This window comes from Pecten maximus, chromosome 10 (genome assembly GCF_902652985.1).
Source record: "Pecten maximus chromosome 10, xPecMax1.1, whole genome shotgun sequence".
Taxonomy (NCBI): domain Eukaryota; kingdom Metazoa; phylum Mollusca; class Bivalvia; order Pectinida; family Pectinidae; genus Pecten; species Pecten maximus.
Genome location: NC_047024.1, coordinates 22,697,891 through 22,724,073, shown reverse-complemented (window position 1 = coordinate 22,724,073; position 26,183 = coordinate 22,697,891). Strand labels below are relative to the sequence as shown.

General features: G+C 36.0%; 1 protein-coding gene across 1 annotated transcript; it reads left to right on the top strand.

The window, feature by feature from the left end:
• The first annotated feature begins 9,667 nt into the window (after positions 1–9,667).
• LOC117335739 (sodium- and chloride-dependent glycine transporter 1-like) lies at positions 9,668–22,360 on the top strand. Its single transcript, XM_033895916.1, has 13 exons — positions 9,668–9,947; positions 13,033–13,237; positions 14,797–14,928; positions 15,067–15,255; positions 15,397–15,460; positions 15,814–15,946; positions 16,078–16,441; positions 16,746–16,858; positions 17,115–17,249; positions 17,549–17,648; positions 17,984–18,084; positions 18,650–18,811; positions 19,347–22,360. The coding sequence occupies exons 1-13, from the start codon at positions 9,813–9,815 to the stop codon at positions 19,641–19,643; spliced, it is 2,130 nt and encodes a 709-aa protein (XP_033751807.1). The 5' UTR covers positions 9,668–9,812; the 3' UTR covers positions 19,644–22,360.
• Positions 22,361–26,183: the final 3,823 nt, after the last annotated feature.

The window sequence follows — 26,183 nt, the reverse complement described above, 5'->3', positions numbered from 1 at the left end:
GTCCACAATTACTTACTTTTGCTATCAACTTGTGAAGTAATGCATCAGTATTCATGAAACCATGCTCATGCTCAAATATTTTGTTCGAAGCATTTCTTTAGTTGTAACCAATTTAAACAGTATATATCTTGTATATGTATTTCATTACATTGAAAGATTTAACAACAGAAGCACAATTAATCAGTACTCTTTCAACTGAGAATTTAGTAAATATAACGTTTGATGCCAAAATGTGGATATAAACTTCGATATCTGGTGATTCGGTATTCTTAGAAGGATTAAGGTTAATTTCAATGTCAGGCTACTCCTACGCTCAGAATATATTTAGTAGGAAGACTGGTTTGCCCGTTTTCAGCATAATGTTACCGGTTGGTATGTTGGGTGTCTTCGAAAGTATGCTTTAGTGAGGTAGCATTATAGAGTCGACATCAGCTACGCGCTGTCACAAGCCGAGACAAAAATGAATATACCGCAGCCTCCCAAAACACGCTCATACATCACACACATACCTCACACAGACAGGGAGACCGTCCTTAACAAACAATAGCTGTTGATTGGACATTAAACAATACTAAACCAAACCAGATATTCTAGTATTCAGTTAACAATGTATTTATACATCATGGATATCGATATTTTGATATTAAAACACACTGTTGGTCAAATAATTGCGATTTTATCGGTAAATCAATCCTTGGTTAATGCCTTTGACATTAACAGACGCTGATTCTACCCAAATATTTTTATTAGCCTCCACCCCCTCTTATAGAATGTATAATTCAGACGGTAGGACTGACGCACATAAATTGACAGCTCTCCTATTTGTTAAATCTACCTGAAACACTGGGCACATTTTGATGAGAAACAAATCTACAGATATAATAGTTTCAGGAAACCGATAAGCTGAGTTTGCGGTATGGACTTGCATGGTTAGGATAACGTGTTCAGATATGATATTTCAGTGTGATGACACTGTGATTTGACCCGTCATCCGTGTTCATCCCTTTATTTTGGCACAGTGACAATGTACATTAAACGCGAAGCCACATCAGAAAGCTTAGTCTATACGCACACCGTCCGAGAGTACTGAAGTTTGTTTTGTCAAAAATATTTCATTTTGACGTCACAATAAATGTAAAAAAATTCTTGTTATCAAGATAAATATGAAATAATTCCAACCTTTTGCAAAAAGTTCAATATTTAACAAAAGAAATAAGGACCTTTGATTCGGTTAATATGGTGTTATACCGAGCTGCTAGAATAAAAAATATTTAATATATAAGGTCCATAATTGATAAACAATACCAATTCATGCACTTTATATCAATAATGTAATTGGAGATCAAACCATGCAAATATGTTCTATCTTCGAACACGTTTTATTTATTTATTTTTCTTTCTTTTTTCATATCATTTTGGGATTCGGCCAATTTGCATGTCTAGCAGTCAGCCTGGGGAATTCGGTTAGATGCGGATTCCATACATATTTGTATCACCCGAAAGTAGCTTGATATTTCAGAGATGTAGACAATCTTAAATTTATTCAGATTTATCGGGAAAATGTCATTTGCTTAATCATTGACCATCTTTCAGCAGCTCAACATCATCATCTGATGGCGAGGACAGCGACCATGGCTTACATGGGGTTTAATGCCATTGCAATGTAATATGAGAAGGGGAATGATAAAACTGTACAACAATGACCATTCTCTGGATTTACCCCTTCAATCAATGTCGCCGTACTTATAAATCTAATATAACTTAAGCAGCTTCGAACGAAACTGGATTCGACAAATAGGTCTATAGTCAGACTTGTTGTGACAGTTATCGGAACGGTGTAAAATCGTATAACATGGAAATAGCATAGAATTGGCATCGTTCCAAATCGCTCCTCATTAACAGACACGACAGTCTGGTGATCAGAAAGGTTAGATCATTATCGACAGAATACAAACAAGTGTGTATTACATCTTTAGCTGTCGCAAAGTACGTCAAGTATATATGTTTAATTTACATATGCCTAGTTTAATGAACGTAATGATGACTGGTAATTTGATACACGGACATCCTATTGAATCTAATGTGATTCATAGGCTACAATTGTAAGTGTTATGACAGCTGTAGGATATCATGTAACATCCGATTCTGTCGCTAAAGTAATAAGTGTTTTTAATATCAGTACCCGGATATATTTGTTATAGCTCTAATATGTCATATCTTGTCCAAATATCCCTATTTGGAAATTAATTGAAATAGGCTTATGTGGGGTCTTCAAAACCACGCCATCTGTGAGTCTACGTAGAGGCAAAAAGATCCATCATTGTGTAATCGTTGCAGTAATCTTTCAATGTAATATGCACTTCAATTAAAATCATACCTATCGAATCCTACATATTCGTTTGTATTCCGTCCGAATTATAAAGAATTGTAAACAGAAATGTGTTCCAATGCTTGGGTATCTTCGACAGTATGTTTCAGTGAGATAGCACTATAAAGTCGACATTAGTTTTTCGCTATCATTTGGAGACTAATAGAATCTCTCCCTCCCTTGGGGGTGTGACAAAGAAACCTCAACCCTCGGGGAAATTCATGAATGTTCAACCCGAGGCTTGCCGAGGGTCGGACATTCATGAATTTCCCCGAGGGTTGAAATTTCTTTGTCACACTCCCAAGGTAGGGAATGATTATTTTTCTCCGATTTCTTAAATAATTGCATATGAAATCGGTGGTCAAGGTATGTTTGTAAACAAATACACATGGTCGGCGTATGAATATCCTCATTTGAAGAAGCACCTATCACAACCCAAAAATGGCATCCCAATATCATTACACAAGGAAACAAAGATCTAAAATTATTCGTAATATTTATTCAAACGGCCACTGAAATAAGGTATCAGTGATACTATTCTGATGTTAACAACAGAACATTTTGTCATTTCATAAAACTCTGTGTCTCATACGCACATTTAACATTAAATAACAACGCGGGAACTATTAGTGACGTCACTCATCAAGTACTTCCGCATGTGCTTCCGGATCAGAAGGTTAGCGCGTGCAATCTGTCATACCCTAGGGGTTGACAGAGATATCTCTCACGTCTAACCCTGGAGATTAACCGGTGAACAGTGGGAGAATAAAACATACCACAGCCTCCTAAAACACAAATGACCACAGCTGTTGATAGGCTGGTAAACAATACAAACTCGCATTGGTATAAACAATTCTTCCATTTTAGAAAGTGCCCAAATAAATCTCTACAAATTCCTCCCAGGTTTTTAATTCGTGAAACAATCAAATCTGACACTGTTCCTGTTCAACTTTCTTGGACCTGTAATCAAAATACAGTGGCTTTCTTTAATTCTACACCGATGGTTCTAGGGAGAACAGCAGGTAGCTGCCGCAATGACTGTGACAGATGCAGCCTTGAAGTGCCGGCTTCAAAATGATGCTTCAATATTCTTTGCAGAAGAACACGTTAAAACTAGTTATGTTCTTATAGCAATCATCAATTCTTACTACAACAGAAATCTTGATAATATATATAAACGGTAAATACTAAATTTACCCCATAATCTTCATATAAAATTGTCATAAACATGTATTTCGCCGAGTTCCTGGACATACGGGATATCTGTTAATGAAAAGGTAAATACGCAGGTAATGAAAGTTGCGGATCTGTTAAAACTTTTTGTCGTTATCAAAGTATAATAGTTTGATTTTCAACACCATGCTCTCATCCAGAAATATGTTACCTCTTTGTGCGAAATGACGTTAGTAAGTGTTCTATAGTTGTTGATATACCCGATACGTGATTAACGTGATATACAAGTAACCTAGGTTTGACCTATACCCCGAGTGTTGTTAATGAAACAGAAGACGGTTATCTTACGGAACACCTGGTCTTAGTCTCATTGTACTTATTCAACTGTCTCCATGTAAATATATAACTTATATATAGTTTGGTAGTGTATTATCGATTTTAAGATTAACAATTCTGTTTACTTGTCGGTAATTTGTTTTGGGATGAAAGGGACCTAGTTTTATTGTTCTCAATAAAGTATGTTTGAACAAATGAATCCATTATATGACTACGTATGGTATCTACGTCACGCTCGAATGACCGCTGCCGACATTTCCTGTAGCTATGAAAGCAACGCATGTACATTGTAAACACGGACACAGGTGTGGGGGTATAAGTAAAATGTTTCCATACAGGTACATTTTAAGAATAACAAAGGGATGGAGGTTCTTACAACTTACTAGACACTTTCATGACAATACCAGATACATGTACAAACTAAGATGACACATGTAGAACACGTCACAGATTGCTTATCATACAGTCGAATCTGCCCTGAAGCCACCTGTATAACAGCAACAAAAAACCTGTCAATAAAGACCAGCTCCATTAAAAACCTGTATATAAAGATCATTTCCATAACAAACTCTGCATATAAAAACCACTTCGAAAACAAACCCTGTCTATAAAGATCATCTCGATAACAAATTAGGAATATAAAGACACCTCGATAGCAAGCCCTGTCTATAAAGACCACCACCATGACAAGCCATGTCTATAAAGACCATCTCAATAGCAAGCCCTGTCTATAAAGACCAACTCAATAGCAATAGGGTAGACCGTCCTTAAATGTCCTTTGGTGTTGACAGGACGTTAAAAAATCCTAAATTAAACTAAACCTGTACCACTATATACTACCAGTGGGTATGGATGTGTATACTGCACTAGTCGCTTATGTCGTTATAATCAAATTACCATTTTTTTAAGATGGTAATTTGGGAAGTGCTCCCATTGATCTGATTTGTTATTTATAAGTTCCATATCGTCTCCATTTAACTAAACAAAAAACTTTTCTACTATTTAAAATATTACATTGCGAAGCACAAACTCGGGATATTGTTTTCAAAATCACTAACTTAAACATAAAAATCAGCTAGTAGGTCAATTAATCTACCCGTGTGAAACAGGGTCTGTATAGCCACCAGTACCACAGGGACATGGAACAAATTCCTTACCGTGGTCCATATATTTGTATTATATTATATATGGGCTGTATGTTGTGGATTGGTGCCAGGTCCCTGTGATCTGCATAACTTTTATGTTAACATCGGTAACATTAGCTCCTATCAAAACAACTTATTCCATACAATTTACTTTCTGTATGTTAAAGTTTAAATGTCTGTATATGCATGAATAACATTTTCAGAGCATCTTAATTTCGAAATTCTCCGAGCGGGTTATATTTCATTCATAAAAATATCTTGGGGACAAAGGAGACATTCTCGTACACACCTATGATATACATTACCGACCACTTGTGTCAACAGGTATGCGCAGGTAAGCTATGCACTCGAGGGTATAGCTTATGCAAACAGGACACGATTTCGGGGAGGATAAGATATTGTGAAATTTAAATGTAGGAAAATTTCATCATGTAGGCTTTCACATGTTGATGGAAGTTTTCAAATGGCATCGTTAATAAGCAGCTTTGTTGTATGTCCTGTACATTATGTACATAGATCGACAAATAATGAAGTTGATACGTCACGGGGCACGAACGAGGACGGGGCATCCCGAGGAACCGGGGTGAGAATCGGGAACATGTCTGGATGGGGTGGGACACTCCTACAAGAAATCACATAAGAGGAGCCGTATTAAAATAATGAATTTAGTTTATTCACAGAGTAATGTCGATCCAGCTTTTGATCCAAATCTTTAGCTTACGAAATAATTATATATGTAGATACCGATGAGAAGAAGTTTACGGTTTATGGAAAAGGACGTTTATAAGTTGTACAACTTGTGTCCAATTCCTTTGGAATATTTTCAAACAAAACATGTCTGAACTAATTAAGAAGTTTACGACGGATGGACAATGCCATACCATAATACGTTATATAAAGCATCATTTATTTCTTATAATTACATTTCATATTTTCTACTAACGCCTGGAGTGAAATCGTCGTTAGGCACAAACGTTTAAATGACGTTGCGACGTCTTTTGTATGTTTGCACCTAACGATGGTCTTGCCATTCACAAGAGAGGGGATGGGAAGTTATTTCATTGCATTCCTGGTCGTATGAACGCATTAAAACGGAGTTGTCCATAAACGAAATTGCAATGAAAATGTTTATACAAATGTGTGATACTGGTCTGTATACCGAACAACCGTTCGCCCCAATTGTTCTTAAGACACTGTTTGATTTCTCTTTCTCCATTCAAAGCCATTTTTCCTTAAAATAAGGCAAAATGCAACTAATGGTGTCCCATCATATGTTGTGTGTTTCAAGTTCAATGTGATCGGAAGTGACGTAATCAGTCATTTGAAGTTCATTTAAGCATTGAACAGCTTTCAGTTGGCATTCATATTGACTATGAATGCCAACTGAAAGCCGTTCAATGCTTATATTTACCATCTGCGATTTTTTAGTTGTCGTGCGATTTTTTTTTCGAAATTTTCAAATTCAAATTTCAGTTGGCAGTTCATAAGCTGGTGAACTCGCAACTGAATTGGTAGGGTTATATAGTGGCAGTGCCATACAATGGTAAATATTCTGGTATAACTATCAATAACTGGTTCATGAATGCATAACCCCAGCCAAATTTGTCGTCGTCGTCGTTGTTGTTGCTGTTGTTGCTGTTGTATTCTCATAATTGACCAAAACATGAAGTTTGGTGCAAACCAATTGAAAAATGAAGCCACCAGAGCGATGTCCGATTCTTTATAAATACTGACATTGAGCTTGACCTTGGCCTTGGCATCCGGAAACATTACCTCGTCCAATATATTCCCAATGCTTGACAAATAAATGAAGTGTAATTGGAATCTGCTTAAAATGAAGTTGTTATAATATTATATGACAAAGATTTTCTATAGAAGTTACTGTGACATTCACTTTGATCCTTGTAACCCTGAAACACCTTCGTTCGAGGTCATTTGCGAAAACACATCTTTAAAACAATGAAGTCGCTAGATTAACAATAAATGTTTTTTTGCAAACAGTAACTTTGTTTTTGACCTTTGTCTTGAAAATCTGAAACACGAACTTGCTCGAGGTTTTCTCATAATTGATCAATATATATAATAGGTCAAAATCCATTTTAAGATAAGTCGCTAGAGTGATGTCAACGATTCCCTATAAATAATGCCGATTGCAGTGAAGTTGACATTGGAGCTCTGAGACGCGACCTTTCCAAGGTTTTCCTAACTTGACCAATAATTGAGATGTAATCGAAATCTGATTGGAAATTAAGACAGAAATAGCGACGATAAAGAGTTTCTTTAAGTAATTATTGTGGTCTGGGACCATGACACACTGATATAGACATAAACGAACTTGTTCGAGGGAGTCTTATACTTGACAAATAATTAAAAGGTTTGATCAAAATTTGCTTGAAAATTAAGTTCCTACAGCGAAACTTTTTAAAGAAGATTTTAGCTTGAAAATATATTCAGATTTATCTTTTCTCCATCGTCGGAATATATCAGAGGCTTGATGTCCATGTATATTTGACATTGTAAAATATTGTGTTCCATGTGGTTAAAAAATAAATAGATAAATCTGGCCTAAAAAGACCAAAACAAGCAAACAAAAACCCGTGTGTTAAATTAGTGCAGTTTGAAAATTTAGAAAATATCAAAAAGATATCAAATTTAGTCTGGTTACTGTAGAGGTAGACACTGAAACTAATTTATTTTCATTACGTCATTAAAATCCCATGGATTACGTAAGATGAATCAGTTCGATTCTCCCTACTATAGATATATTGAAACCAAACAGAAACATTTATAACACCATGATGACAGGGGCACTTTACAGTGTTTTATTTATGACTAAATCCGTGCGCATGCTATCTAAACGTACAAAAGCCGTGCTTCTATTCTGATAAGACAGCTTATCCGGTTATCCCTAAACGGAAAATGCACATTAATTATCGGATTACGGTTTCCCAGTAAGGGACCAATCCTCGTGTGAAGTATTATTGTGGTTTGATAAGCAGTGCCCCCTGGCGGGAACAGACACATGGACCCGAGATTTTATTGAGTGTGGGTATTTGCACCTATCCCAACGTGTATATAACGATTATTTAACATCTTATAATACAGGTACTACCTACATATCGGGATAGGACACAACACACAGACTTAATAAAATGTCAGGTCCACGTGTGTATGCCAAAGTCCTAAGGCATCAACCAGAATTATATATGCACATCTTCAACTTAAACATATGTAAATAAAACCAAAAAAGCAAACGTTTCAGTAAATCTTAAATCTCAAGATAAAAATGAAAATTTCAGAACAAACATTATTATATTTCAGTGAAATATGTTTTTTCACACTATACTGTCATGTACGATACCATCATGCATATTTACACTTTGACATACCTCCGTGTTAAATCCGAATACCACTTGTCTGCTGTACTTATCAATTTCCGGAATGTTATGTCTGTTCATTTAAGATAATGTTACACCTTTCCTGTTAGAGCGACTGCAGGATTTTGTTTGCTTGTTGTTTTTGTTGTTGTTTATTTATCTTTATTTTTTTTATAAAAGGAAATATTTGATTTTGTTCCCTGATAATGTTGCTCTAAAATGTCCTGTTTACGTTTTCTTTGTTTGCAGAATATGTCACATGAACCACAAGTATGACAGGCCAAATGCAAGTCATTTATTATGGAGCAATGTTGAAATTGTAGCCAACCAAATTATTTTTTATATGCAATATCCTATATACTTGATAAGAAATATTATACCCGGGTATTTTTTATATGAAGTCTTACATAATACATGAGATATCTTATATACCTCAAAAGATATCTTATTTACTCTTATTTTATGTATTTAAAAATATTATAAAAATTAAATAAGATAACTTACATTGAATAGAATAAATAAGATATCTAATCTAGTAGATATCTTTTAAAAAAATGAAATATCTTATATAGATAAATAAGATATCGTGTAAATGCCAAGTTGGGTTGTCATACACAAGGGTTAGCTAGTCCGTATACTTGAACAATACTAGGAATTGTGACGGAAGCTAGTAAGCATGTACATATCACATCAACAACTCGGTTCAAAAACGTACACACTAAAATTTGATTTTGTATTGATATAAAACGAAAATAAATTGAAAAATGTCGTGTTATTAAGTAATTATGTGTTAAACTGAACTATTTAAAGCGTTGTATCGTACACATGACGTTGGAGAACATGTGACTACTTGATTCATTAACACATGTGTGTCCCATATGCGTCACTGACTCGACCTCATATTTATCTCAGATCTGGAATATTACACAAATCGATAGTTATACATGTACCTCCCCAATCTAGAATGACTGAATAGTTTTGCTGACTTCGTATCAATTGATTTCTGTTTGTTTACTAACATTCGTTATCGATTAGACCTCACTATTTCTCAATCCCATCCCAAGATGCATTCTTCTGTGTTGTGTTTTTATCTCAACCCACACACTTTTTGTTGTGTTGTGTGACGTACATGGAAGCACACGTAGTGGAAAAGTTCAGGTCATGTTTTACTAGAGTTCACGCATGCGCAGTATAAATCTTATTTGCATTAATCTTATGAATGGGGGTTTCCTCGCGCCGTTTGATTGGCTGATTTGGTAATGAGATGATTGTCAGCGAGCCAGACGAGAACGTAAATATATAAACACGTTGATGAAATCAACATCTCAATATTAAAACAGATACGGACCAAGGAAGGTCCGGAAAGTTAAAATTGAGATTGTAAACAATAACAAAAACAAACCAAACATAAACATGAAAGGTAATATCGCCATACCTGTTGGCGAAAGTGAAACCGACGCTATGTTCGCCGCTGAAGCTCTGGACGTAACTGACCGCCAAAATGAACCTATGAAACTGGACATTGGGGATGGAATGACCATTACAGTTGTAAGTAAAATTTTGAATTGTATCTAGATTGTGATATTTATTCTGAAATCAATTTCATCAAGTGTTCCATTCATTTTAAATGAAACAGTGAAATGATCGATAATGTATGCTAAGGTATGTTGTCTGGATACGTTAAGTATCGCCCTCGATAGACATGTTTTAATGAATTTCGTTAAATCTACTACATCATTATCAATATTTTAGAAATGATTATTTACTCTTTGTCATGTTTATCCATTTCAAGCATAAAATCATATATTTCCTGTTGTGAAATTTCTAAATTTCCACGAAACATGATTATTTTGCACTCAAACCGGTACGTTGGGGCCCCCGACGGGGAACTTGTTTTCATACATAAATAAGCCACTCGGAGAATCCCACCAGTAAAACAGCATTGGTTGTAAATTTTATTTCAGAAAATCCCGTACAGAAAAATACCATTTTTCTCGTTCTGCTAATATGTTCAAGTACCTACATATATTTATGTATTAATTTAACCTAATTACTTAAACCCATAGTACCACATCGGTACCGACGTTGTTTCCGGTTCGTGTGATCGCCATACATGGAGTTACAGAGAAAAATGTATACATTTACATATTTCTGAAACAGGGAGTTGTTTGTTTGTTTGTTTGTTTTTTCATTAATTTTGGAGGAAGTGAATTCCCGGGAAACCTTACAACTCTGTTATATTTTTCGTAAAGCCAATAATTTTCAAGTTTTATTAATTATACACCCGGGCACACCACTGGGAGGATATGATTCATTTCTTGGGCTCTTCGGTTGGTATTCACACTCCTGTCGATAACGAGCTCATTACCACTGTAAGCCAACAGAACATGTATTCCAAAGTTACAGACCGTAGAAAGGGAAGGTTTCTATGCCCATACAAATTTTACACAGGAAACGAGTTCGTCAAGTGGAAGTCATGCTTTTTAATTGTACAATTGTGATGTTTCTGGTTAGTAAACACAAATAGTTACAGAACATTTTTATATAAATATAAAATGCTAATTTGACTTGGAAATACAGATGAAAGCAATCTAACGCGTATGATACATTTTGTGTGTTAATTTTCTCAAGGGGAGGGCGGGGGGGGGGGGGGGGGGGGGGGGGGGGGGGGGGCTGGGCGCGTATTGAGTAATATTTCGCACAGGATCGTTGACTAATTGGCGGACTGGCCTGTGGTGTATTCATTAATATGCTGACCATCTGCGAAACAGATGACCAAGGGTCAGGGTTACTGACCGATCACCCACGTGGAGTACTCGTGCTCTCGTGCTGGTAGAAACAGGATCTGTAAATATTTTCCCAGTTTTCGCGCCATTTTTCAATGCTTTATTGCCATACACTGAACAGCCTACACGGCGCACCCTGAATACATTTAAAGGCATTTGTTATCTTCACCTGTACAGGTAGATTGCATCATTGTTGTGGGGAATAGGATCGATAGGATCGATAAAACATGCATTGTGTTAGAAAATTACCGGATTTAGTTACCGATCTGTCTCGATAAAGCTTGTAACTATATCTGCTTCTGACACATACATTGACCACACGTGGCTACCGGTCAGCATATGCATGGCCGTCAGTCAATAGGTCAAGTCTATTTTTACTCGCTAAGCTATAGAAGTAATACACTCCCAATTAGTGTAGTATTCCGATATGAATATCACGTGTGTAGTGCCCCCGCGTGGTCAGTAATCCGGCCATTGTGTGGTCAGTGAGTAAGAGCTACTATCATAGGAAGCACTGAAGATGAAGCTAATATTGTATAAGTGGTCACTGCTGAAGATAGCTATTAAAGAATTAACGCACATGCTTCAGAGTTATATTTTCAAAATTAATTGAAATAGCTTTACAAATTGATTTCACGATTAAATCCGTACAATATGTAGATTATTAACGATTTTAGGCGTGTTTTTACCCATCTATACCTATAGAATTAAATATTTAAAATACCGAAATACTCAACCAAGGAGGACATATAAATATTTTGAAAACCCGTTTTAAAGGTAACTAATGCCTATCAGAACTCATATGTTTAATTTCGGCAGGATTAAGACTTTTAAACACGTACATACTTATATAGCATCCTGTTCAGTGGTAGTCAATGTAAATATTGCGGTGTGGCCATAGTAGTATTAGGTTTGTCAGCGTTGACGATGTTTGCTTGTCAGATATGTTGTCAATCTCCTTCATTGTTTAGTGTCAACATCAACAATATTACGAAACTGTCAACGTAATATCTCACGTTCCTACCGAATGACCAAACCATGGAAGTGGTTGCTCCGTATTGAACTCGCAATCATTATGCTAACAATACCACAAAGCTGTATCTATTTACAATCACTTTCCTATCAAAACATTACGCCTTTAGGAAATTTTAACTATGGAAATTGAAAGCATGCTTTTCCATTAGCAATTAACTTTGAGTAACATTTCTATCGAGTGCTTTAACACAGTTAGAATTTTGTTCGTCACACACATTATATCTTATTTTATAACCAATCAAAAACTTTGTAGTTCATTAAGAAAATGAAACAGGCACTACGTTTTGTTGTTGATGCACGGCGGTGAAAATCGTCAAATGACGTCGGTTTACGATGGCGTTAACAAATATACGTACGATAAACTTGATATATTTTACTCCAATTGTGAAAAAAGTTATACGTATATCAGCTTATATTAATCACTTTGTATGACCCGGATATGTGCGAGGGGTCTTAATGTGGGGGGAAACCGGAGTACCCAGAGGAAACCCTCCTGATCAGGCAGGTGATCCCTTAGCTTTTCATGTTCGATTGGGAATCGAACCCGGGCCGCCTAGCTGATAGGCAAATGTGTTACGACTGTGCCACTCACCATACTTCCTGGTATATCTAATATTTTTCTCTGATGAAAATTAAACTCATGATGACAACAAGCGATAAAACCAATTCCGACTTAGTTGCCGACCTGAGCTTACCATTTACTAGTGAATGTTTTGTCACAGAAACGAATGTTAAACAATCAATAGCGTACAGATTTAAATTCGTGTTTTTGACAAATTTTTAACGAAAATATATTTTTTGTACTTTTTCAGACTGAAGTCGAACCCAGTTTTAAATCAGAACCATTTGCCGATAATCAAAACAGTTCCGGAAGTATCGGCAGCTCACAGGAGAGTAATAACGAGGAGAGAGCGGAATGGGGAGGGAAAATGGAATTTATCCTGACATGCGTGGGATACGCTGTTGGTCTCGGAAACGTTTGGAGGTTCCCTTATCTTTGCTACCGGAATGGCGGAGGTGAGTTTTCCAACCAATGAAAATTAAATATTCTACGAGGGAAGTCGGTTATGCAAGTGCATTATACAATAAACATAATTGTTATTGTAGACAGACTGGGTTGACCTGGGAATTAAGTTATAGCTGAAAACGCTCCTAATTCGTCTTAATATGTTCTATGTATTGAAGATGCCATAAAAATGTCAGCCGTGATTCTATTCTCTCAGCAGCATCCCTGGTAAAAATCGTATATAAGTAATGTGTTTCTATTTTGGATATGTCTATATTAAGCATCGGCACGCGCTTGTATTCCCTGATGCTTCCGGAACCCAGCCATTTGCGTCATCACTGTCTGAAGCAGAGATCGATTTATTTTCATGGGGTCTGATTGTCGGAGTCCGGTTAACTTAATCAAGCTAATTTGAATCTTATTCTTATAGAAACCTCTTAAGGGGAACGCGTAAGGTAAATGATGGGTTGATGTTGCTTCTGGTGACATTTTGTGAGAGGAAACATGTAATCTCTCAGAATTTTGAATTATGTAGCTATATAAGTGAAAGATATGATCTATTAATCAGTAACACACTTGCGTTGTGTGTACAGCGCGACATCAATATTTCATGTTTAGAATATTGATTTTTATACGTCATTACATTAAGTCTAATACACTGAATTTTTATATCTCAAATTTCTCTGACAGTTTCCTGTATAGAACGTATTCCACTCTAACCTGATATATATTATTTACTTCTGTTTGAGGTAAAATATGAGCTCTATGATATATGATCAATTTTCTAAACGGTTCATTCCCAGCCTCCGTATCTAACCGCGGGAATACGTATGTTAAATAGCGGCTTAACGTTTTTGAAGTGTCTCTTCCTTGACAACACAAATGACAAAGCCATGCATTACGTACAATTGACACAGCTTGACGGTTTGACGTCATAGTTAAATCGAATCCACTTTATTGTATTACACGTTTTATCAAAACGACAGCTGTGTGTTAACAAGTGATGATACAAATTTAATAAATTGACACACTGAAGCAGCGGGAATGTAAACAAAGCGTGAGGCCGTGTGCAGTACATGTGCTTCAATTGCATTTGCGATGGCAATCGAAATCGGCTGAACGCTAAGGCGGCTGTAATTATCTTAACATGTCTTGGCAAATATACCACGTACTTGGGATCAGTCCCTGTGATCGCAATTACAATGTAAATATTCTCTTTAAGTTTTGTTCATAGGACCATATTCCTTTAATCATAAACTAGGAATGCTGATTATTACCGATACAATCAAAATAAACGGGTGTAGACATATACATGTATTTCCAACAGACTTTCAATTCCCCGGAAGATCACCTGAAGAGGTGAAACTTCAAATGAAACTTTCTCTGTGCTATTTTTGTTCTATAATTGCTGCTGAATTCCCCCATTCCTACATGTCAGTTGTCACATGATCATATAAGTGATTGTAAAATAATATCATCAGTATAAAAAAGGTAATTTTTTTTGTGTTTTTCTGTCGTCTTTACCAAGTGGTATGTTTTCTGACCATATTTACCTTGATTATATTTTAAGGTGCCTTCCTGATTCCCTACACTCTGATGTTGGCACTTGTTGGTCTGCCCTTGTTCTACATGGAGTTAGTTATGGGACAGTACGCTAGCCTTGGACCCATCGCCATCTGGAAGCTTAGCCCCTTATTTAAAGGTACGTACATTAAAATATATATCTACTTTTCCCTTAACAATACACTTGTGTTCATCATATTCTCTACGTTGATGATGTAAAAATCGGTTTAGTTGTTCTATTAGTTTATTAAATCTGACCATGACCTTGTATTTGCAGGACTTGGATACGCCATGGTAATCGTGTCGTTGTTGATTGGTCTATATTACAATGTCGTCATTTCCCATGTCCTCTACTACCTGTTTAAATCCTTCACTGATGTTCTGCCCTGGGAGTCATGTGACAACACCTGGAACACCAACAGTTGTCTGCCCTTTGATCACCATGTTGCCAAGAGTAACACATCAAGTATGTTAAATCTGAAATTGATATTCTATTTGTTACCCTTCATGAAACCTGTCAAGTTCTGATATATAACAATAAATATGCTGTTAATATATAGGATTCCAATTCAACTAATTTATAACAATACATCTTTTGATATTGCAGATTCCAATTCAACAATCCTTCCAAGTCCATCCATTTTCAAGACGCCCACTGAAGAATATTACAGGTAATTAAATATCATGTGTTCAATCATTTTCATATTGCATTCAATAGTCGTAAATTTCACACAGCTCAAGTTCGCTTTCTAAATGATATAACGTATGTGTTTTAATCATCATATGGTGAATTTACTTAAATTGGAGAAAGAATCATTCACATGTATTACAATTTTATCTTGTTTTTCTAATATTTTAACACATTAAAACCATGTACCATTTAACATCATTGATCTTTCGACTTTCAAAATGGCGTTGGGCTGACACATTTCAGACAGGCTCCTCGATAGATAAAGTAATAGGGCACCTCAAATTGTGCAGTAGTGAACACTATTTTCTAATGGATGCTCTGGTTACATTTTAGACGGAACGTCCTGAATCAGTCTGAAAGCATTGACGACTTCGGAACAATTGAGTGGCATCTGGTAATTTGCCTTTTCATCGCCTGGCTCGTTGTTGGTTTGGTACTGTTGAAAGGAATTCAGTCACTTGGAAAGGTAAGGCATAGTATGATTGGTTGAATATATCCTCTTTCACGCTGTATTTAAAAGAAATTAATTTAATGTGAAATATTATATGAAAGGCGATGAAAAGACATTTTTAAAGTTCCAATATTGTTTGTCTACAGGTTGTGTATTTCACCGCCATTTTCCCCTATGTGATGCTGACAGTCCTGTTCGTCCGTGGAGTGACCTTGCCCGGCGCCTCTAAAGGTATTCTCTACTACCTAGAACCTGACTTTGAACGTTTACTTGACCCCCGTGTCTGGAGTGACGCAGCCACCCAGATCTTCTACTCTCTCAGCGCATGCTCCGGTGGCCTGATCGCCATGTCCAGTTACAACAAGTTCAACAACAATTGTTACCGTGACGCACTCATCGTCTGCTGTATCAACTGTGGTACAAGTGTGTTCGCTGGTCTCGTCATCTTCTCAGTCCTTGGTTTCATCGCCACGGAAAAGAATGTAGATGTCTCAAAGGTCGTCGACGATGGTAAGTGGATTTCAATATGGTATTGAATTTAGGTCAATCACTCTTAGATAATATGTTATCTGACCAAGATTCGAACGCCTTCATTCATAAAAGAAAACATTGTAGAGATATGTTGCGTCATAAATACTTTCGGATACAATATTACATCCGGGTTAGATACCCGTTAATACTGTTTGTTATTGTGACTTTAAATAGGCCATGTATCCTTTATTAGTTGTGCGGCATACAGTAAGAGTTACAGTAAAGGAGGTTTTTGGAAATCATACCATTGTATTTATGTACTATTGTTCCCTTGTCTCTACAGGACCTGGATTGGCCTTCATTGTGTACCCGGAAGCTCTAGCCAGAATGCCCGTCGCCCCAATGTGGTCAGTCTTTTTCTTCATCATGATGGCCACTCTTGGATTCGGATCTCAGGTAATTACTTACTAATTTACAACTCAAAAGAAAACGTGAACTATAAATTTCAAAACATCGATGACATTTAAACACGGTATTACCAGTTGACGTTGACAAGCACTGAAATAGTATTGAATTAGTCCCATCTCAAATGAATTGTATCTGTTTATCTGTTACTTAAAATAGCAGCAGTAATGTAATATATACTTATATTTCCTGATACTTATCAACCAGGACTTCCGCGTTGTGTATAATTGGGCTGATTTTGTTTCAGTTTTCGATCGTCGAATGTGTGTTCAGTTCCGTGTCTGACGAGTTCCCCATTCTGAAGACCAGCCGGAACAATATCATTTTCCGTGTCGTCGGCTGTATCATCTTTTTCCTGCTTGGCCTCCCTATGATATGTAGCGTAAGTTTTCTAACCTTATCTATTACAATAGTGTTCATCAATTAAAATATTCCTTTTTAAGATTATATAGCTGTTGTGTACATTTATAATCAGTATTTATATACATGTAGTTTGTATTCATGCAATCAGTTTCTCGACATTTTTCTGAAGTTAAATTTCAAATAATGCTAGTCATACTTGTGTTCAATATAAATTACTATTTCATCCTATTCTTAAATAAAGAAGATATTTTCACGGCATAAACAAGCCATGCTTCGTCCTCCTTCGTGCTATAGTAACCCTTCTATTGATTGTTACAGGGAGGAATATGGATGCTGAACCTGGTGGATTACAGTGTCGGTGGTTTCCCTCTGTTGGTGGTCGGATTGATGGAGTTACTCATCATAACAAGGATATATGGTACGTGCCTAGCAAAAGTCTGTAAACTATTGATGGCGTAAAGCTCTTATATGTAAACGAATTGGTACATCCAATATTTCTTTTTTATAGATAAAATTTCAATTATATCGTGAACAAGCCAGGAAAAATATACTAAAAGATGGATCTCATTACTCTGATTATAGGCCTTCGCCTACGTAACAACATAAACACTAAAACAAACTACAAAATATAGAAATCATAATTTGAACACATGTACATGAAATTTGCACTTCTGCAGTACGGAAGGCATTTCACGTTACCCACATGTATAAAGGATACAAAATAAATTCAATGGTTTGCTTTTTAATTTGCAGGTTATAACGAATTTTCCGAAAATATCAATACCATGCTTGGAATTCGGCCTAACAAGTATTGGGAGATCTGCTGGAAATGGGTGTCACCATTTGTTGTATTTGTAAGTACTTTTCTGTCATAGAAGAGAAATTCATATTTTTTTTTTTGCAAACGTATAACATAATTACCTATTTTGGATAAATCACAAAAGAAATATTAGTACTATACTATAGATAGAGTCGCATAATCTTATATTGTGATAATGATGCAGCATGATATCGATAGAAAAAGTATGTCATTAAAGTTATATATTACGGTATTTTTGGTGATATTTGCTGATATTTGCTGATTTAATTCTGCTATATTCTCGGATATCAAATATAGCGCGAAAAATAAATACTCAACAAATATTAATATATACAGAAAAGGAACAGAAGTATTTATTGCAAAATTTTTATACGGCGTGGTTAAGCGAACTTTAATACCCACGATCTAAGGCCAACTGGGACAACCGCGAAATAATAGCTCCAGAAATGTTTTACAACAATACGACATAAATATGTGCGAGAGATATACGGATGTAAACGAATTGTTATCTCTTATTCTATTGTTTAAGTCGACTAGATCCTTCGATACTCGGAAGAGGGGACTTTATACTAAAGTGGCAAACCTCTTTTATTTTACAGCTGACAATCATACTGAACATCATATTCTTCAAGGAACCAGACCTCGACAATGTGACATATCCAAGCTGGGCTGTTAGTCTTGGCTGGCTCATCGCTATGTTCCCCGTGGCCGCCATAGTTGTTCTTGCTCTTTACTACTTCTGTCGCAATGGTGGATTTATGGTAAGTCGTCATGTCTATACTGTAAGTGTCTTTAAAACTAACACTGTAACTTTAACACTGAATAACAAAGAAGAACAATTTTTGAATTGTCTCAGTTTTGAGCCCTTGTTATTCTGTACCAAATGACCGAGGTTATGGCTAAGCGGCTAAACCTCTGCATCACAATGACATCTATAAGCAGCACAATAATCTGCCATGATCATAATGACACATCTTATATCTGAACATCCGGATCCCAATGAATCATTATATGCATTTTAAATGAGTTGTATATTAGTATTTTAAACCGAGAAATTAACTTATTATACATACAAATTAATACCACTCACTTATATCATAAGTGGGTTCATAGAAGCTCAAATGACCACGGATGACGAGTTCCAGGCGATGAAAGTCATGCTTTGTCATGGTTCCGAAATTTTAAGTAGTATATACAGCTGGGAGTAGAAAACTTATCTTTCGCTAGATAATATATATCCTTGAAAGGGCATGGCTGCTTCATTTTATACATGTTTCATATTATTGATCATTGCAGGTGCTGAAAGATTCCGTGAAGCCATTGCCTACGTGGGGACCAGCAGACAAGACCAAGGGAGATTACTCTTTCCCGAAATATGACGTGACCTTTGCTGCTAATGATGTCGGTTATAACCCAGCATTCGCTCGTCTCATGGGCAGTAATATGTCAACGAGCACAAATAGTACTGACGTCACAAATATCGGGGCGTCAGTGAGGACTGTAAACAGGATACCCGGAAGCGGAAATATAGGAGGGTCTACGTATATATTCTCCTCTAACCGTTCTAGGGAACCAAGCGAGTCCAAAGTTTGACCATAATGTAAATATAGTTAAAAGTTGTGTGAGATGAAGATTTTCTTGTTAAAAGTTGTTAGCGAGTGAGATTGAGTGACGTTGTGATGATGAGTGATAAAAATATTATTTGTACCAACAATGCAATGCGAAATATAATGTGTTCTATGAAGCTATTACCAGATTTGAATTCAATCATATATTTTTGTCGAATCTCTCTTTAGTTGTCCTCGATTGTCTGTCAATTCCATTAATTTGACACGAACATAATTTTAAGCATTCGTTTTATTTACCTTATTTTTTGCTATTATTTACTGACTCATTTGTTAAAATTGACAGGGCTCCATTGTTGATGAAAATGTTCTAGTCAAATTTGGGCTTGTTTTTTTTTTTTTTTTTTAGATATTTATAAAATGTGACGTCATCGTGATTCCGATGCTCTTATACTTATGTGTTCGCTGAAGTGTTCAATGTGATTATGACTCGTTACCATCCCAGCAATTCAGCACTCATTTCGTATGACCAATAATCTGATACGGGTTTGTCATGTCTGACCCTATGTGAACAATACTAACGTGATACTATGTCGGAAATATATCAATATAACTATAACAAACTGTAGGATCTATTCATTTTAGATCGTGTGCTCAAATTTCGAGTTGGCATTATCAATTCCACGTTTACCTCATTTGGAATTAACATTTTATCTCAAATTAACTGTATTTTTGAAATGCAGTTTTAAGGGTATTGGGAACACACTATAAATACTCTTACAAAGTGGAAATATTAAAATTCATGTATGTCACCAAGTCATTTCATTATTCATGGGTTACTTTAGTTTTTAAAACGAAAACCATATCATTTGGAAAAAAAATGTATATTTTCCACCTCGAATGGGTTTGGCAAATAATTTTTGGGTACAGTTTATTTTTGAAATTCAACTAATTGTTTTATGGGTCATGTTATTGTGAATTCAAATGTACAAATAGCCTATATGATTGTATGCATATACACACTTAGATATCACTGCACATGTCTTATAAACATTAAATCAACCTTGTTAGATCATGTGACTAAAATGCTCAGGGATCTGTTAGTTGTGAGTTGATGTCGTGAAACGAAGATTTCGTGAGAGTGTTGATTGTGTAATGGATGTGAGTTGCAGTCCATATTCTAAAAACCACATTGAAGTCGCGTTGTGTACATATTGCGTTTAGCCTATTGAAAAATAGATCAAATTTGAGTAACACAAGTTGTTAACATTGTACGTCTTAAACTCTCAAGTACAACGAAAAAGCTTTAAAGAATATTTTAAACATAAATTGTAACTTTATAACACTTCCGCTTCCCGATAAATTGTATAATTGTTTAAACAATGTTTTGTTTTTCACTTTTACAGACAGCTGGAAGTCTTTGTTGTCTATATCCCTTTTAACAACAACCTAGGTGTCTCTATGTTTGATACAATTGCGGTCATTTTACTTTGTATGTAACATATACTAAGTCCTTATATAAGTAAAACGTTTATCTGGACTGAAGAGAAAGGTTGTAGTGGTGATGGTGACTAAATTGGGAGACAGCGAGCGTGTGTGTCTGATGTAGAATATAATTAAAGTGATGGTGTCATCTGATTGTCACCTGTTGCTTTGTGTGATTGGATGCTGAAGCTGAGTGTCGTATGGTAACAATGTGCTTTATTGTCTCACTTATTCTATGCAGCTTTTTAGACAGATCTGGTACCAACAGAAATATTTCATTTTCTGATTAAGATAAACGGTCTGAATTAAAAACAAAATATAGTCATTTTGTAACTTATGTTTTGTTTCTAGTATTCACATCATTACTTGATACGACCTATCAAATCATGATCAAATCTGCTTTCATCTCATTTTCCACTAATCTCAGATCTGTCGGTTATGCTAAGTGTATTCATGGAACAGAATCTCGTGGTTTTTTTTGTTTTTTTTTTTTAAATATCACTCAAATTATGCATTCGGTATTAAATCAATTGTTTCATTTTGTTGTGTAGTTGTTGAAAAGGACGAAATCCATTTTTCATTTGTTTGTTCTTTAGTACTCTTTATTTTTTTATTTTATTTTTTATATTTGAAATTTATTCAATGCATTTCTTTTCAACGTCTAGATAAGAATGAAGCTATTTTCAATATAGATATTGCTTATACCAGTGTAAATACTGCCATTTGTTCCAATCACCTATACCTAATACAAATATTTTCTACCATGACTATTCTTATACATCAAGGTATGCTCTTTTTTGTCACGTAGGACCACTCAAACTCAGCTAAATAGAACATGCAATGTAAAGAGATATTTCATTGTTCAATATAGTGATATAAATAGTGTTGCATTGTTGTTTGTAAATAAACAATGGGAACATGACTGCGGTAAACAAACTGGACAGTGCTGGTTCCCAGATGTTGTGAAATTTAACAAGGGTTTGGTATCTTGATATTTGAAATATACAGTCCAAACGGGGCAGTGACATAGATTACATGCCATTCGAGGGGTAAAGAATGAAGGTTTTCTTGATATTATTAAACCACGGTTCTGAATTATATTTGCTTTATGCTTTACAAGTATACGTGATGAAGTTATACTTAAAATGTACTTCATTCACGGCATTGTCTTTCCTGAAATTAAACATTCTTCTTGTTTTATTTGTGCTGCAGTGATTCTAGTGTGTGATATGTACATGACCAATAAAAATTTAAAACAAATATGCCTCGTTCTTTTTTTGCTTTTTTCTGCTCGGATATACTTGGAAAACATTCTACCTTTGCTGTCAAAACACCTTGCTATGGACAAACATTGTACAATATTGGACATATGAGACACGACACATGCTTCTTACCTTTTTATTTTTTACCTTTGAGGTATCGGGAAAACAATAAAATGTACACATTTGGTGTAAAATACACCTATGTATGGAAATAGGGGTGTCCTACAGGAATCAGGAAGTATCGAGTGTCGAGGTAGAATGCTTAAATCTGAATACGTACACAAGTTTTATTGTTAGCTACACACCTGCAGTTAACATTAGGGTAGAAAACAACATACATCTATACAATGCAATGTTTGATGGTTAAAAACCTCACAGTCAAGTATTCAGAATAATGATCGCTAGTTATCTCAATTAGGCGATTAATTCGACTAGAATTAAGACAATATTTAAATTACTGGAATTCTTCTTTTCTTTTTTCCATATGAATACATAGTTCAACATTCTACCGTCCGAGGAATACCTATAATTTCAGATTTTTTCACCAAATGTATTCGTTAGTAAAGAATTTAATCTTAATATGAAGATTTCAAAATCATCAGTATATAAGGAAATCTGAAGTTAAATTAACATCCGAACTCATTGCAGCCTGAGGAAAGTTTTACATATTTGGAAATGCCTGTTACGTTGTAATTTATAAAATTAGACATGACTACATATTTTAAATTAAAACAACTTAACAACTAGCACCAGTTCAAATTAAACCAACCAATGATATGCATATTTCTTCATAATTCTAAAATTATGACAAAATAATTGTCAAAACATTTCTACTTTGACATTGCTCATAGCGTTAGCCAAGTGTCTATAATGGTATCTTTAATACAAATGACATCTTTGTCAGAGATATATGCTTTTGAAATGGTTAATGTCCTATCAACAGCTAAGGTATTTTAAGGACGGCCTCTCCTGTGAGAAAAATGAACACATGAGGTCCTCGAATGTGTGTTTTGGGAGGCTGCGGTATGTTCATATTTGTCTCCTTGTGGTAGTACGGAACTGATGCCGACTTTATAGTGCTACCTTACTGAAACATACTGCCGAAGACACCGAGCAGGGTATACCATCGGGCACATTGGTACTGACAACGGGCAACCAGTTGACCCACTCCGGGGAATGCAGAGCGCCAAGAAGGAGTAGAAACTCCCGTATATCTTGGCCAGGAGGGGCAAATACTCAACTAAAGGCAGCCAAAAGTGAGGCAGTGTCAAAGGAGACATTAGGAAGAATAAAATTGCTAGAAAGAGGAGAAAAGAGAAGATCCTTAATCAGTCGCCTCTTACAATCATGCAATGGGAGCAGAAGGAAAAAATCGTACGCCCTACCTGCAGGGCCCTTCTAGTTGATTCTGATTTTGGTATGCGATGCTAGATTCGCATGCCATTGTTATATTTGTTAAAATGATAGCCGAAATATATTGGTTAACAATTATGTATATATATGGCTTAGAAAACAGACCCCACGGTAGAATGTTGAATATCCGTCATTTCCCCCTTATCAACATTTTTATCTATGTTAGTTTATTATTTAGCTACAAGATGCCTTCAATGTGATTTTAAATCAAATTCATCTATGATTCAGTCGCTGCCAATGATGTTATCCATATTCCCCAGTATTCATGTAGTTATCTCCCCTTATATGCATTACGAAATTTATTCTATGTCAAATAAAGACTATCTATCAATGGTTCCACATGCCTGATAACGCGAATATCAAAAATAGTTTACTAGTGTAGCGAAAATACCCATATCTGTTCATTAGTCTTCGTATGTACTAGTTCGAAACGATCGGTAGATATGTTGCTTTTTTCCCCTTTTTATTAGAGGCATAAAATATTTTTCTATTGTGTTAACAATGAAGAACAAACTGAGTGATGTTAGTGTCTTTCAATGCAAATCAAAATATTTTTAAACAAAATTATTAACCCATTCTACTGTACTATGACTAATGATTTTTTTACCTTTTATATTGATGTTGAAACATGTTATCGTGCAGTATAACAAAATACTTCCGAAACCTCTGAACAATTCTTTGATAGAGAAATCAATTAATCAATGACTTAAGCCTTTAATCATGGAAACTATTTAATGATGGTTTTGTTTTCTGTAAGCATTTTTTGTTTGTTAGTCCTATTTTGATTTCCCTTCGTCGTCTCCTAGGAATTAACACTTTAGGAAGAAACGAGTCCTAGAAGAACAAAACAATTATAGGATATAAATAAGTCCATTTTATTTCTAAAGTATCGAACGCTGTTGGCATTAAAATGTGCTAATATGTTGTGTCTTTTGTTCGTTACCTTGGTTTCCAGGTCTTACCATTTAACGTTCTGTCTTCATTACCTTGGTTCCCATTTTCCCCTGTACCCCCTTAACTCCGTTACCTTGGTTCCCATTTCTTCCCCTGTATCCCCTTAACTTCATTACCTTGGTTCCCATTTCTTCCCCTATACCCCCTTAACTTCATTACTGTGGTTCCCATTTCTTCCCCTGTACCCCCTTAACTCCTTTACCTTGGTTCCCATTTCTTCCCCTGTACCCCCTTAACTCCATTATCTTGGTTCCCATTTCTTCCCCTGTAGCCACTTAACTCCATTACCTTGGTTCCCATTTCTTCCCCTGTACTCCCTTAACTTCATTACCTTGGTTCCCATTTCTTCCCCTGTTCCCCCTTAACTCCATTACTTTGGTTCCCATTTCTTCCCCTGTACCCCCTTAACTTCATTATCTTGGTTCCCATTTCTTCTCCTGTACCCCCTTAACTCCTTTACCTTGGTTCCCATTTCTTCCCTTGTACCACCTTAACTCCATTACTTTGGTTCCCATTTCTTCCCCTGTACCCCCTTAACTCCATTACCTTAGTTCCCATTTCTTCCCCTGTACCCCCTTAACTCCATTACTTTGGTTCCCATTTCTTCCCCTGTACCCCCGTTAACTCCATTACTTTGGTTCCCATTTCTTCCCCTGTACCACCTTAACTCCATTACTTTGGTTCCCATTTCTTCCCCTGTGCCCCTTAACTCCGTTACCTTGGTTCCCATTTCTTCCCCTGTACCCCCTTAACTCCGTTACCTTGGTTCCCATTTCTTCCCCTGTACCCCCTTAACTCCATTACTTTGGTTCCCATTTCTTCCCCTCTACCGCCTTAACTCCATTACTTTAGTTCCCATTTCTTCCCCTGTACCCCTTTAACTTCATTACCTTAGTTCCGAATTCCTCCCCTGTACCCCCTTAACTCCATTACTTTGGTTCTCATTTCTTCCCCTGTACCCCCTTAACTCCATTACCTTGTTTCCCCTATACCCTCTTAACTTCATTTCCTTGGTTCCCATTTCTTCCCCTCTACCCTCTTAACTTCATTACCTTGGTTCCCATTTCTTCCCCTGTACCCCCTTAACTACATTACCAGTCCCTCCCCGTTACCCATGTCTTAATATCTTTGGTCCCTTCCCTACATCGTACCTGGTTTCATTGTATTGATCGCATGCACTATTGCTGTTTGCAGTTTCAGCCTTTTACCCCCAGAGTTTTATGGATATTGGGTAACCAGCCCCACCTTCAAGTCATTTTTTCACTGTTATTGTCTTGATTGGTGTTATTAGTTGGCCTAGATAAAAGTGTCCTTGTTTAATAATACTAGCCAATTATAATCCACAATGAAGGTCTTTCCATGTGCCTAATTATATACTGTTTGCTTTTCACACACTACCTTGTTCCGTACCGTTGGCATTTACGAAAAAAAACATTAGCTTATCGAATTCAATA

Bases quoted from the DNA above. Each gene is read 5' to 3' on its own strand.
- LOC117335739 (XM_033895916.1), top strand. From the start codon at position 9,813: ATGAAAGGTAATATCGCCATACCTGTTGGCGAAAGTGAAACCGACGCT. The intron at 16,442-16,745 runs GTAAGTGGATTT...TTGTCTCTACAG, and splicing joins CTCAAAGGTCGTCGACGATG to GACCTGGATTGGCCTTCATT. The intron at 18,085-18,649 runs GTAAGTACTTTT...TTTATTTTACAG, and splicing joins TGTCACCATTTGTTGTATTT to CTGACAATCATACTGAACAT.